Genomic DNA, 13559 nt, shown 5'->3' with positions numbered 1-13559 from the left:
CACATAAAACACACAAAAGGGACGTTTTCCTAAAAAGCAGATCAAAAATATTGCCCTAAAATTGAATAGTCAAAAATCTATTCAGAGAAAACGGGGAAAGTCGCTCCCTAACAAGAGCTGAAACAATTCTGGTGGTGTGGAAATCCTGCCATGAGAAACCCAACTGTGGAAAATGACCCCAGGACAACACAGACAATAGATGAGAAAGGATAGCCCAGACACAGGTTCAGCTTTAAGACTTTAAGCAAAACTTACAGGCTAGGCTTGTCTTCTCCTCCACACCACCCAAGAAATCCCATGGCTAAAAATTCCACTTGGCATGGGTAATTTTTATTTTAAAATCGGCAGAATGCAGGGCAATGACCCGCACGCTGCCTGCCCATTGCCAGGGTCCCCAACCCAGGACCCTGTAAGCAGAAGGGAGCTGCACCAACTTTCTAAGCAGCTTTTCTCCTTTTCCGTTCTACTTCTTTACTCTGCATCTCCAGCTGGAGTTTACTCCCCTTGCCAAGAGAGAGACCTCATGCAACCTTAACAGCAGATTAGCATTAGTCTTCTTCTCTGTCCTAACAATGGCAAAAGTACAAGCACCAAAGTGATGACATACAGGCTAAGATTTAACACTTCAGACAAGGACATGTATTAAACGATGCTCGGTTCATACAAGGAATTACAGCACACCTTTGGACTGCAGAAGCATTCTTAAAATGTGATTTGCGCTCTTAGTCGTTCTAGCCACTGCCAATGAAGCTTAAAGGGTACAGCCACAAGGGTACTGTTTTGTGGCCAAACCAAAATAAATGGAATTGACACCCCTGAAGGACTGAAGAGTAAAATCTACCCCAAAATTTTTAAAAGACTAGTTAATGTAAGCCTGCTTTTATGTTTTTACTGCAGTGTCTTTTATAAACACCATCACAGAACTAAAAAATACTACTCCTATTGAAAAGCTGTATGAGAAACATGATCCTGCAAATATTTTGGCACATGTTTAACAGTAATGTGGCCATTCTGACACAAACTGAAGGGCACTAGCCCAAACGGCCTCCCACAGAGACCGGTAGTCAACGCCTGTGAGAAGAGTTTAAGAACAGGGCAAGTAAAGTGATATTTCTCCTACATAGTCTCTCATCAGCAAGCAGTGTTTTTTAGGGACTTGCTAATTCTCTTGCTGTTTTAAAAGCTAGGTCTCCAATTAAAATTTTGCTGGCAAAGCTATGTTGGTTCAGGGGAATTTTTTCCCAACTGACATAGTCACTCTGGCAGAACTTTTAATGATGTATTATTGCATCAATAGAAAAGTCTCTTCACTTGTATAGTTAACTTTGTTTGAGAAATCATTCTACTACATCAGCAAAGGAACTGCTTTGCTAGGCATGCACATGTTCATTAGAGTAGTTTGTCCAAACTGATGAATCCTTTCAAATGTGGACAAACTTGAAGTCTGGACACACACACAAGAAGTAGGATGTCTCTGCCTTGGATAGACGGAGACAACTTTTACTGAGATTACCACATCAATAAAGCAGACATAAGTTTGAACCAAAGGAATCAATGCAATTTGGACATTGCTGAAGGAAGTAGTAGCCACAGAAGTTGTGTGCAAAACACATGTAGCTTCAAAATTCCTTTCAGTCAAGGTGACCAGAGACACATCTTTAGGAACTTGATTTTCATATTATAGTTTTAATTGGTGCATATGGTAAATACTCCTTGAGATCTTTGAGGTGTGTTACTTTTTACCACCGGCAAAAACAGGCATATAATATCACATCATACCAATGTGAGGACAAACTAAGAACTAAATACCACATATTAGCAAGCTCTGTACATAAAACAGGGTTATAATACTCAAAATAATGATAATATTTTTTCTTTCATACTATTAAGCTATAGAAATATAAGCACATATTAACACATTTTCACAAACACAGACACATATGTGTTATATAATATACAGATGGCAATTCTATATATTATATACACAAGCACTCTCTCTAAAAAGTATGCAAACATACAGGCAGGCACAAACCCCCAGTATTTTTATAGCAAATATAGTTAGTGCATGTCTTATTGCCAAACAATAGACATTACAGCATCTATACATACTTTGAAAGTTCTAAGTCTAGAGCAGCCTTTGTTAATAGGATTTAACTTTAACTTTTGCTTGAGATTTCACAGTTAAAGGGAGATTCCCAAACATAAAACCCTGGTGACATGCATGTCAAATGTATATTAAATAGACTACCAAATGCAGAAACAACATTTAAAGTCATTGTTGTTCTACTTTTGGCTTTATTTTATTTTTTTTGTAGAAAACAAAACTAATTTATTCATAAAATGAAAATTATCTAGCATTCTGAAACATCACGAAAACACTAAAGAGGTCTACATTTTCCCATCTCTTCTAAGTGTTCTAAACATTTCTACTTTATAGGCCAAGTTGCAGGATCAATCGTGTCAGAATATGAAGTTTGCCCACAGAGATGATCACTAAAAGCAATCTGTTAAATTTCAAAACACTAAAAGACAAATAAAAGTCATTAAGAATATAATTAATCATACACATTTTTTCCTGATGTTTTTCAGTGGACAGATTCACTACAGTGCCTTTTTCATTACTTGGGTGTTAAACTGCTGCAAACAATTTCTTGGCAAAGCAACTGGGGCAAATAAAAAAAAGAGGAGGGCAGGGAAATTAAAAACATAAAGGGGGCAAGGGATGGATGAGGACAGAGGCATCATTTCTTGCTTTTAAGCTTTGAAGTCATTAGCATGGAGGATCTGAGCAGTAATTCTCATGGACAAGCGTGCTGGCAGTCCATTCAATAGGAACACGGTTTCAGCTAGTCTCTAAAGAACATACCTGCAGTTCAGATGAGCAATGGGTATGTGATGTTTTAGTTGTGGGAGAGTTGCTGCAGTATTATTGCTTAAAAATGAAAATAAATAAATGCTGACTATGTTAGCTGATGACTGAAAAAATCTAGAAAAAGCATGAGGAACAACTTGCTTCCATGTAGAGGACATTCAGGGTAGGAAAGAGTAAAGCAAAAATATGAGAGAGGCACAGTTTGAAATTTTAAGTACTTATACCAAGTAACTCTGAGAGAGTATCCCTTTTGCTGCACAAGCACTTCACACCTGTGAGCCAGATTGCATGTGCTGAGCTGAATTTATTTCATGCTGATTTAACTCAACACTGGAGGGGCTGAGCTGAGAAACATGAAAGTGGAAACAGTACAAGAAAGTGTACATGTGCAGTCACACCACCTGCAATTTATGGAAGCTGGGAATGAACACTGAGTAATCTGATATGGGAATGGTTACGTTTAACATGTCACAATTTTAGTGACTCTTTGGAGTGTTCACATTACTATGAGTAATAAAGGAAAGCTTACAAACACAAGCAGATGTATCAAAAATGTGAAGGATGTGCATGTTACTATTCAATGGCATTAGTATGAATAATCTCTTCATATGTGGAATATATCCTAGGTCCATGTATATGTAATACACATGTTCATCTGTGAGGAAAAAATACAATTGTATGTGATGTATGCTCCACTGAGGATGCCATTGAAATCTCAGTAAAGCTTGGTCAAAATTTTGGCCAAGCTTTGTTTCAGACACTCCGACATGTCCAAACCTAGAATGGCTCCACTGGAATTGCAATGTGACAGAAGGCAGCAAGAAGTTCCATTAAGTCTTTACCCCATTAAATACTTCTGCTGACAGGGAAGCACACTGTGTGTGGCACTACAATAAAATGCTGCTGCCTAGCTAAATCTGAAGTGGCTAGACTCATGTTAACCATGAAGGCAACAGTGAGCCATCACAGCTCTCTTTCATGTCTTCAGAGAGGAGAGGCTTAGGCTGCCATGCAGATTTTCAGTTAAATTCTGAAGAAATTTCCATTTTAAAGTGGTTCTGTCCCGCTACAGTCTCTGTGTGGCCTAAATCCATATAATGAGTCTGCTGCCAAGTAAAATGTCATGATCCCACAGTTCAAACTGGAGTTACATTGGAATTAGGTCCACTGATCTTCTGGTAAAATGTGGAACTGTGTACTGTGTGTACAGTTATATCTCCTAGGGCAGTTAAATAACAATGTGACTCACAAGGAGAATCAAAGGAGAAGTTGTGCAGGATACCAGTCTAACTATTCTGATATTAATTAAAATGCTACATTTATCTAAATATTAACCCTCTCTGGTTTCTTTTGGTGTCATAAGCACAAAACTGTCTGATGGGCACAAAATCTGTTTCATCTGTGTATTTCAGATGCTTACTGCTATGACAGAAACTCCAGCTGCTGTGCTGTTCGGCTTAGGGCCTGTGTTGAAATGCTTCTTTATCTTCCCAGCTACTGAGAGCTGATGTTCATTCTCTGGAAGGCCATCATCCTGCAGATAAATAAAGCAAAAGAAAACTTCAGAGAGGAAAGACAAAAAAAAAAAGAAGGAACTGTGAGGTGATTCTGATAGGTCCCATCAATACAGAAAAGTTTACAAAATGTTTGTACTAAAATATGGGTCAATCATTGTCTCCAGCAATACATTTAAGGTACTTACAAGATGAACATATTATGGAACCAAGCAGTCTCTCTCTTCTTCTTTATCCAATATTTTCTTCTCAAACTTTAGGTAATGTTCATTAACAATAATTGTTAAACATTTCATTTTTCTTACCATTTCTTACCATTTTCTTTATTAATTACCACTACCCAGTTATTTTTATGCTCATTCATATTTCAAAACCTGAGCATTTCAGATGTGTTTAAGATTCTGTTTACTTATCACATAAATTTAATGATAATGACCTCAAAAGTAAAAAGTATCCAAGATATTACAAAAACAAAAGGCGGGGTTGGGACATTCCTCCTTCCAGCTGAGACTTCCCACTTTGCAAAGAAAACCTGGGTACCTGCACCTAGGGACACTGGCATCCTCATGCTGAGCAGAAACCCTGACAGAAATAATGGAGTTTGTGGTTTTGCACAAGTCTGCAGACTGAATTCAAGCCCAGAAAAGAGAAGGCTTTTTAAGAAGTTATAGAGAAGATCCTTATGCCTGAAAAATGTGCAAAAAGCCACTGCTCAGTGAGACTTCCCCACTAGCAGCACATGCAGGATTTCAGGCAACAAATACACAGAATACGTGGAATAGGAAACAAAATGTAGAATAGGCAAAATATACAGGGCCACATGCCTTAGTCATCCCTAACTGGTGCTGCATGGTGTGTATAGGAATAAACAGCTGAAATAATTCTTAAACTCCACTTTGGCAAAATCCTAACAGAATAAAGGCAAACGAGAAAATATCAGAATAGTGATATAAATAAAGAGACACTTTTCTCTTTTATTTTTCAGTCATTATGAGTGCCCTTAAAGAGTTACAGAGCTGCTGCAGTAAATCATGAGTTCAGTAAGCATATGGGAATTTTAGGGAGGTTGGTAGGGTTTGTTATTTATTTATCTTGGGGAGTTTGTGTTTAGAGATCCCTTACTCACCCCTTAACAAAATGTCTCAGCTGGCAAAATATGGTCAAGTGCACACAGCTGCAAAACACAAAAGAAAACAATACAACCCAGTAGCTGATTATTGTCTATCACTGGGGAGTCCTGGCTCAGTGGTATATGACCCTAAAAATAACCTGGTTCCCATTGACCTTGCCTTTCTCAGAAGAAAGCTAGTCTGTAAAGGAACTCCTCTTCACAAGAGGAGGGAAGAAAAATAAAATCATTCTTATGGCTTTCTTGACATGAAAGTCTGCCAAGAGTTCATGTCATCTTGTCAAAGACTAAATTACAGACAAGACAATAGTTACCAATACTGTGGTCATATTTTATTGGTGAAACACCACACCCACAGTTCTTGTGGCAACACGCCACAGACACGTAATTTGGGTTCCAGCTTTTAGATTAAATACCTTCCAGCCCAATTTAAGATACAGCATAGGGATATATCAGAATTCCTCTATAATTACTAAGTTTTTATTACTACTGCTGGTGTCACCTGATGTTTAGTAGTTCTCTTTTATTCAAACATATTTTGTAAACAAATCAATGTATATTAAACTGGCTCCTAGAATTACTTCAGTCAACAATAAGATAGTTATTGAGGGTGAGAGATGACAGCTGTTTAACTAAATACAAAACAAGTTGCTCTGCAGTTTTAAATGGCAAGAAGTGAAAAATCACCACATCAAATATCAAATTGGTCAGAATCACCAGGTTAAGTTGTAGAATTGGAGAACAGTGTAAACACTGCTGACAAGAATTTCATTGGGTTGCTGAAATGGGAAGGATGTCAAGCCCTGAAGAGGTTAACTGTTCCTTTCCCCTATTCTAAGTCTTTGCTTTTGGCAGTAGGTTAGGATCACAGAATTTCATCTCAGCTTTAGCATTAATCACAAGATTTTTGTTAAGGTGACCAGTGATTTTTGTTGCTCCATCTGGAAACTTTAAAGAGTCATGAGCTTCAGAAGATGTTGACTGCTAATAGTCTGAAAGAAGAGCTCTCCTGTGCATACCTCAGGAGCTGAGCAGTCAAAAGAGTTTGAAAATTCTGGCTCAGCATTTGAGTTTTCACATGAACAATATAAACTGCTTGGAATGTTAACACATTTTTGGTTTTTTGTTTTGGAGTTTTTTGTTTGTTTGTTTGTTTTTGATCAGCCTCTACAAATACCTTTCATGGTCTATTTACAAGAATTCAAAATTAAAAAAAAATAAATAAAAAAGAGGCACAAGGTCTTGGAGAAATTCTAGTAATTGATAAAAACTGGTTTCATATTTGCATTGCTCTCTGTGGCAGGAGACATTGCCACTCAAATGAAGCTCAGGATTCCCAGACTCCTACTGCCCTGGAGCACTTAGATCCATTTCACAAGATGGTCACAAGAGCTTTACTTTTCAGGTCTACAAGCGTCACATGAAGAGATCATTATACAAGTAACAGCAGGAAATTAGAGTAAATAGAAGTGCTGGAAAAGCTTTTGGACACTGCTTCCTTTAAGGATTCCAAGGAAATTTTTTTTGTGTGCACTGTCCTAGGGTGTAACCAAAAGTAGCGCAGCTGCAAAATAAGGAATGCCTTTTAAAATTCATTTTCTTACAAATGTTTACCTTAATGATACTTATCACTTGGTTATTAATTTCTTTTGCACACAATTTTCCAAGGCAGACATATTGAGGGAAAAATATAAAAGCTCCAGGTTCTCTAATTCTTTTTAGGCTGGTGTGTGCCATCTTCCTCTTCCAGCAACAACACAGATTTTATATTGATTATTTTAACAGAGAAGGATTTACAGAATGCAAGCCATCCCTTTCAGCATTCACTGCTCAGTGATGTATTAGGAAACATTTACTACTTATACAAAGAAGAATGAGTTTGTCCTGTAGCTTGTTTCAGGTTATCAATAACATCAAAGTTGAAAATGCCAGACCTCAAGCCTCTTTTATAATTCTTCCTGCCTCTTTTATAATTCTTTAGCTTTGCAAAAAAAATTGAGCAGGTAAAGTAAAGATTTGGGGTCCCTGTAGGGGAAGTATACATTAGTGGATTTGTTTCCAGGTCTAAGTGTACTGCATAGGAGAGATGACTCCAAATAAATGAAATGGAGGGGGCAAAGAACTGCTGCTGAATTTCATTTCGAATTCAAGATCTCCATCTGTGGCAATGGCATGTAGCCAACATCTTTTCAGGTTTTGTTTTTTTTGAATTGAAAACAGCTGGGATATTATTCACATCGAAACTGCTTTACTGGTCTGACTCTGACCATAACAAGCTTTGCAGTTTCCAAGAAGAATGCAGATATTTTTATAGCAAAAACTTAAACTGAAACGAGGGTTTGCTCCTACTGAAACTGTCAAAGCACATTCCAGGAATCTCAGCAATTTACCAAGTAATCACATAATAACCAGCTATAAAGTAGAATGGTTATTTACAATCTACAAAGTGGTTTTATACAGTGTAAGCAGTTACAACACTTCCATCAAAGGTTTGATCAAAGAGAGAAAATGTTTCTTAAAATTGTCAAAGAAAACACATGCCCGCTTTTCAAGCCAGCTGTTCTATCTAGCATTTTATCTGCAGCTTTAACACTCTGAATAGGTTCAAAACTGAAATAAAGGAAGTGTTGTAGTGAGCTCTATCCCAGCTGAAACTAATAGAGAAAGTAAACTCCAGCATTTGACACCACGGAAAAGTATTTAAGCAGGTTACCTGTGAGAATGGAGTGTAGGTGAAAATTCCATGTGCCATTTCTTCTCAGAAAGACAGTTTACATATAATTTCTCAGGTAAGTATAACATAAATATTGCAGAGCCTTTTGTAAACAGGGATGAGTGCATTAATTCTCTGTCCTGAAGCTGGGAAAATGAGGTCCAGGGAGGCTGTGTGACAGACTTGCAGCTGATCCAGCCAGTGATGGCAGAGGCATGTGTAGTTTGATCTGACACTATACATTCTGCCTTTGTGCATCAACAGGCTGCCCCTGCTAGCTTATCTACTGATACTGCCCAGACACACTTCAGGGAAGTGCCCTTTCTCATGGAACCATTTAAGCACCTGTTTCAACTCAGCCATGTTCTTATTTCTTCCGATGTGAGCTAGGATTGTAGTGCCATCTAGTTAATTTGATGCCCAGTCTTAAGTGCTTCCATGTGTGATGCCTTGAAATGGGAGCAATGTTTGGAATGTGTTAAAGCACTTTCCTGAATTGGTCCCAGTGCTAGAATTTTTCCTCCCAGAAAAAATGTATGGAGGACATAAGAAAATTCAAAAGCAGTTTTGATCTGCATTATGAACTATCTCTAGTGTAAGGATGCAGACAAAATACTGATATTTTTTTCAGTTGTTAAAAGCAGCAGAAAAAAGGAATTACAGCATTGTCATGGAATATTTGTTTCACTTACTTATAGACAGAACTGCTAGAGGTTTTGATTGCAGAGAATTATTACCAGCATAAAACTACAAGTGCACCAGAGCTAGACCAAAGATGAATTCATCACCACATGCTGTTTCTAACAGTGCATCACAGCCACTCTCTAAGAAGTAGTATATTTAATAGAAGCAAGTAGATCTTGAACTTTCCCTGGTACATCATCTAGTTCATGCCAGCCAAGTACTTAAGAACTTTGTGAGCCAAGAGCTCTATCCAGACCACTATATTTAATAAGCACCTACGGAACCATCCTCCAAAAATGTATTAAATTCTCTTTTGAGTCCGTTTATACCAGTTTTCTACATCACCTTCTGGCAAAGGTTTCTGCATGTTAACTTATTGCACAGAAATTCAGGAATTTGCCAAGGTGCTTCAGTAATCAGAGCTCAGGTTTTTCTAGCAGAGCTCTGGAGTGCTTAAAGTCTTTAGCCCCTAGCTCCTCTTCCCTGCTATCCTCACCAGCAGGTACTACTGAGGGCAGGGAAGCAGATCCTCATGTCACTTGCACACCACCACTATTGCATTACTGCCAAAGAGCTGCACCTCTTCTTTTTTATACGTCACACTAAAATGGCTTTCTAAAACACATAATGGAGTAACAATTTAAAAAAAAAAAAGTATCTGGGGGTAGTGTTAACATTTCAAATATATTTTTCAGAAAAAATTGAAGAATTAGTGATCAATTCCTTAAGTGGTGTAAGCAAGGGACATTTCAGTAATCTCAGCAGCAGTGTGCAGGCTGACACTGCAGGTGACTTGGCCTCTCTGTGGCTTCTGATCAGTCACTTCCATCCAGAAATCTCCACACGTCCTCCTCCCATGGAGACAGAGAGACCCCTCAATCACCATAAGGCATTTTAAACTGTGACAGAACACTGTGTCCAAGGACGGCCCCTGGCACCAAGGAAAATAAATATTTCAGCTGCATGAATGTCATCTTCAAAATGAAAAGATTTTCATCAGACATTGTCCTGGATCCTTGCACTCTTCATATACCACAGCATTTACAATTTAAAAAGTAGTTTGGGTAATAAGGGAGCCCTCCAAGTTTAAAGCACGTACTTGGAAAATACTTAAGTGATCACTACTACACTATATGGAGGACATTTTCATTGAAAAAATTAATATCTGAGGTGACTGTATATTTGAATTTTTAGAATAGTTTTTTAGTGAGAAAGGGATTTTGGACACAGCAGCTCAGTAACTGAAGAGTATTCCAGGGAGGACTGCACACTCAAACTTGCAACAAACAAAATGAAGCATTATTTCCTCTTCCTGTGGTTTTTTTTCACTGTTCATCCCAATTGTGTTTCATTTCTCAGCTGTCCCTTCTGAATTGGAATATAGATTATCCCAATTTTTTTGTCATCCAAATATTTTGAAACACGTTAAATAGTCTGGAATAATTAACAAATTTTAAATATTGTCAGAAGCTAAATATGACTGTGAATGTTTCCCTGTTCCATTTTAGATCAAGTAGGTTTAACAGTATGGACTATATTTGAATAACTCTTAATCACGACTGTAAGATTTTTGAGTGCACCTCATCTCAGGAGAATAAAATGTGTCACTGAACCTGCAAGCTGAGAGTTAGAGATATACATTTATCAAATAGGATTGAGATTTGTTGAAAGTCCATTTCACAGAAAATGTAGCTGAGCACACACAAAATAGTGACAACTCCAAGGTACACAATACACTAAATGAACCTATAACTCAGCTTATTTCCAGTTAAATCTGTGGCATCTTTAGAATGTGCTGGCTTTCAAAAGGGCATAGCAGGGGCTTGACTGAAAAGAGCTCAAAGGTGCCAAATTGAAAGAAGCATCTGCAAGCCTGAAAATACTTACATTAACCCATGGATGCTCAAGAACTTGCAAGGCTGAGAATCGCAGATCTACATCTACTTGAAGCATCATTGTGATAAGTTCCTGAGAAATTGAATACAGAGTTGAATTTAAAGAATGCTTTCAAAGAACTAATCAATATTCCATACACTTAAGAACTCTTTAACTGATTTTGTAAGAGTTCTCAAGAGGAGAGTGAACTACTGACTGCAGAAATACACTAAGTACACTAAGATTATTCAAAAAATATAAAAACTATGAACTGATGAACTCTCAGCTGAACTTTTAAATCAATATCTGACAGTATCTTGAAAAGCCAGAAGACAGTTCTGAGTTACAGTTCTGAAGCCACTGTTTAAGAGAAAAGCACTTAATACGTAATGTGCAAAACAGATGGGCCCATTAAATTAGGTTAGCTTTCCATTAAGAAAAAGCCAATTCCTCTGAAGGAAAAAAAATGCCAGCAAATATAATTTTACTTTTAACTCTTGCTTAAATAACATATAATTTAAAAAAAAAAAACCCTAACACTTAAAATCATTATTTTTCATCCTCTGATTTTCTCTGCAATTACCTAGATTATTTTGATCACAGAGTGGAGTGCATGAACAGTATGGCAATATGACAGCAAATAAAGGTCCATCACCAAAGACCAAATGTCATTCTTAATTACACAATTGTCATTCTTAATTACACAAATAACTTAAATAGATGGGCTAAGGCTTCAAACCAGAATTTTTAGACAGAAGGAGTTTCACAGGAAAACCCACTGGCAAAGGATTTGCAGGGCTCCCATTAATGATGCTATGAAATAATGCCTGCTACAACACAATGATTTGGTTTAGAGGATTTCTAACTCTATGACTGTATCTCATTCTTTAACCTCATTAGTTAGAAGGCTAAAATGCTAGTCCTCATTATGCTCCACATATCTATAAAAGCAGAATGTAACTCTCCAAAGAATGGAGATTCAGAGCTACTCTCATTACCTGCACCCACCTCCAAATTTAACTTTTTTTTTTCTCGTGATTCATCAAACCCTGTCACACTGAAGGAAACAGGAAGACAGTTTTTCATAGATTGTCTTACAGACCAGAGAAGTAAACTTACTTAAAGTAAGCATTTATCTATCTACAGAATGACCATGTGATTTTTTTTTTTGTTTACATTCACATACGTATTATGTCTCTGTCCACATATATTTATACATATGACTACAGTGCATGCCAGATCCCTAGAAAATTTTTGAGTTAAACTGTTGCTGTAGTGAATTGGTGAGAGTCAAAAAAACCTGATCTGCTCTGCAACTATAATAAACTCTGTCAAGGTCTGTATCTGTAAATAATTATATCTGCCTTAGCACACCAAAGACTGCAGGTCAAGAGCTGTGGCCAGAACAAGTCTGTATTTCATACCACTCTGCAACAATAAGACAATGGGAGGCCTGGTTCTTTGACAGGAAGAAACAACAGACATAACATCTAATGGGGTCAATAAGGGAAATCAGCCTCTCCATAATATTATTAGATAATGTTCAAAGGTTCCAGATTGGCCCCTTAGAAGTACATACAAAGCACAGTCCAAGGGAACTTTCGAGCTAGGAAGTGAATTACTTTAATTTTTTCTTAATCAATAAGGGCTGCTGGTGTCTCTGTTGTGTGAGAAATCATATAGAGATATGATGTTCATTTCAGAATGGGGTCCATTTCAAAACCATGTGGAGTCTAAGAGACAGTAACCAAGTGAAACACAGATGGTGACCCAGATGAATTTATAGGGGTAGCAGAAGATGTATGAGACATGTCAAATGCAACACTGTGAAAGGACAACATGCATTATGCACTCCCACTGGAAATAATACTGTAGAAGAAAACAGCATCAACTATAAAACTCACCTTTGCAGAGTCAGAAACATTGTCCCAATATGGAGATGGAAAATCCATCTGTCCCATCAAAATCTGATCAAAAAGCACTTCTTGGTCATCTCCACTTCTGTGAAGTAAAACCAAACAAAACCAACAACAAAACCCAAAGAGAAATTATTTTCAGATGTGTTTTCAATAAACTTCTTAATATTGTTTTTAATTGCTCACGCCTTAGTATGCTTTTGCAAGATATTGATTGTCCCAAACATGCAGCCATGAGTGTTAATGGTGAGATCATAAAACACAGTGCATTTGGTATGCTCTTTCTGCTTGTCTTTTGTCCACAACTTTGTAGTTGCTTTGAGGGGATAAAATATCTGACATCTTTATTAACTAGCTTATGTTTTAATTACCTTTTACCAACCACAAAATATGTTGTATTTTGTCCATGAAAGAAGATGGTTATTTCACAGTGTATTATTCAGGCAAAGCCATGCAGAACCTGTAATGAAGCCTCTTGTTTTGCAATGCAATGAAGTTTAAACTACAATAAACAAACATGAGACAGAGATATTTTACCATAAAATCACAGACATTTATGGGGCTTGTGCAGAACACTATGCAGAAGGCAGAATAAAAACATCAAACCCTATGAGCAGAGAACTTCTACCAGAGGGAATCTCTGTGCTTAATGTGAAAGGAGCACAGGGACCAATTCACATAACAAGGATGGTTGAATAGGTCAGTCCATACCCACGGAATGGAGGAAAACCACAGAGCAGGATGTAAGTAATCACACCCGCTGCCCAGATGTCCACCTTCAAGCCATATCTAGAAGTGTGAGAGACATGGTTAGAGACATCAGATTCTTACATATTACAATGCAAGAACAGAGGAA

At 37.4% G+C, this 13559-nt stretch overlaps 1 protein-coding gene across 4 annotated transcripts in view; it reads right to left on the bottom strand.

The window, feature by feature from the left end:
* DCLK1 (doublecortin like kinase 1) overlaps nt 1-13559 on the bottom strand; it is a 231016-nt gene that overhangs the window by 14869 nt on the left and 202588 nt on the right. For all 4 annotated transcript variants that reach the window (XM_064409005.1, XM_064409004.1, XM_064409007.1 and 1 more), the window contains 4 exons: nt 13415-13492; nt 12692-12788; nt 10800-10880; nt 4293-4406 (listed from right to left, as the gene is read on the bottom strand). In XM_064409005.1, coding sequence (XP_064265075.1) covers nt 4293-4406; nt 10800-10880; nt 12692-12788; nt 13415-13492 — 370 coding nt within the window. The remainder of the gene's footprint in view (nt 1-4292; nt 4407-10799; nt 10881-12691; nt 12789-13414; nt 13493-13559) is intronic.

Source organism: Passer domesticus, chromosome 2, assembly GCF_036417665.1.
Source record: "Passer domesticus isolate bPasDom1 chromosome 2, bPasDom1.hap1, whole genome shotgun sequence".
NCBI lineage: Eukaryota > Metazoa > Chordata > Aves > Passeriformes > Passeridae > Passer > Passer domesticus.
Note: the sequence above shows the minus strand (reverse complement) of the source record. Positions and strands in the feature narration are given on the sequence as shown.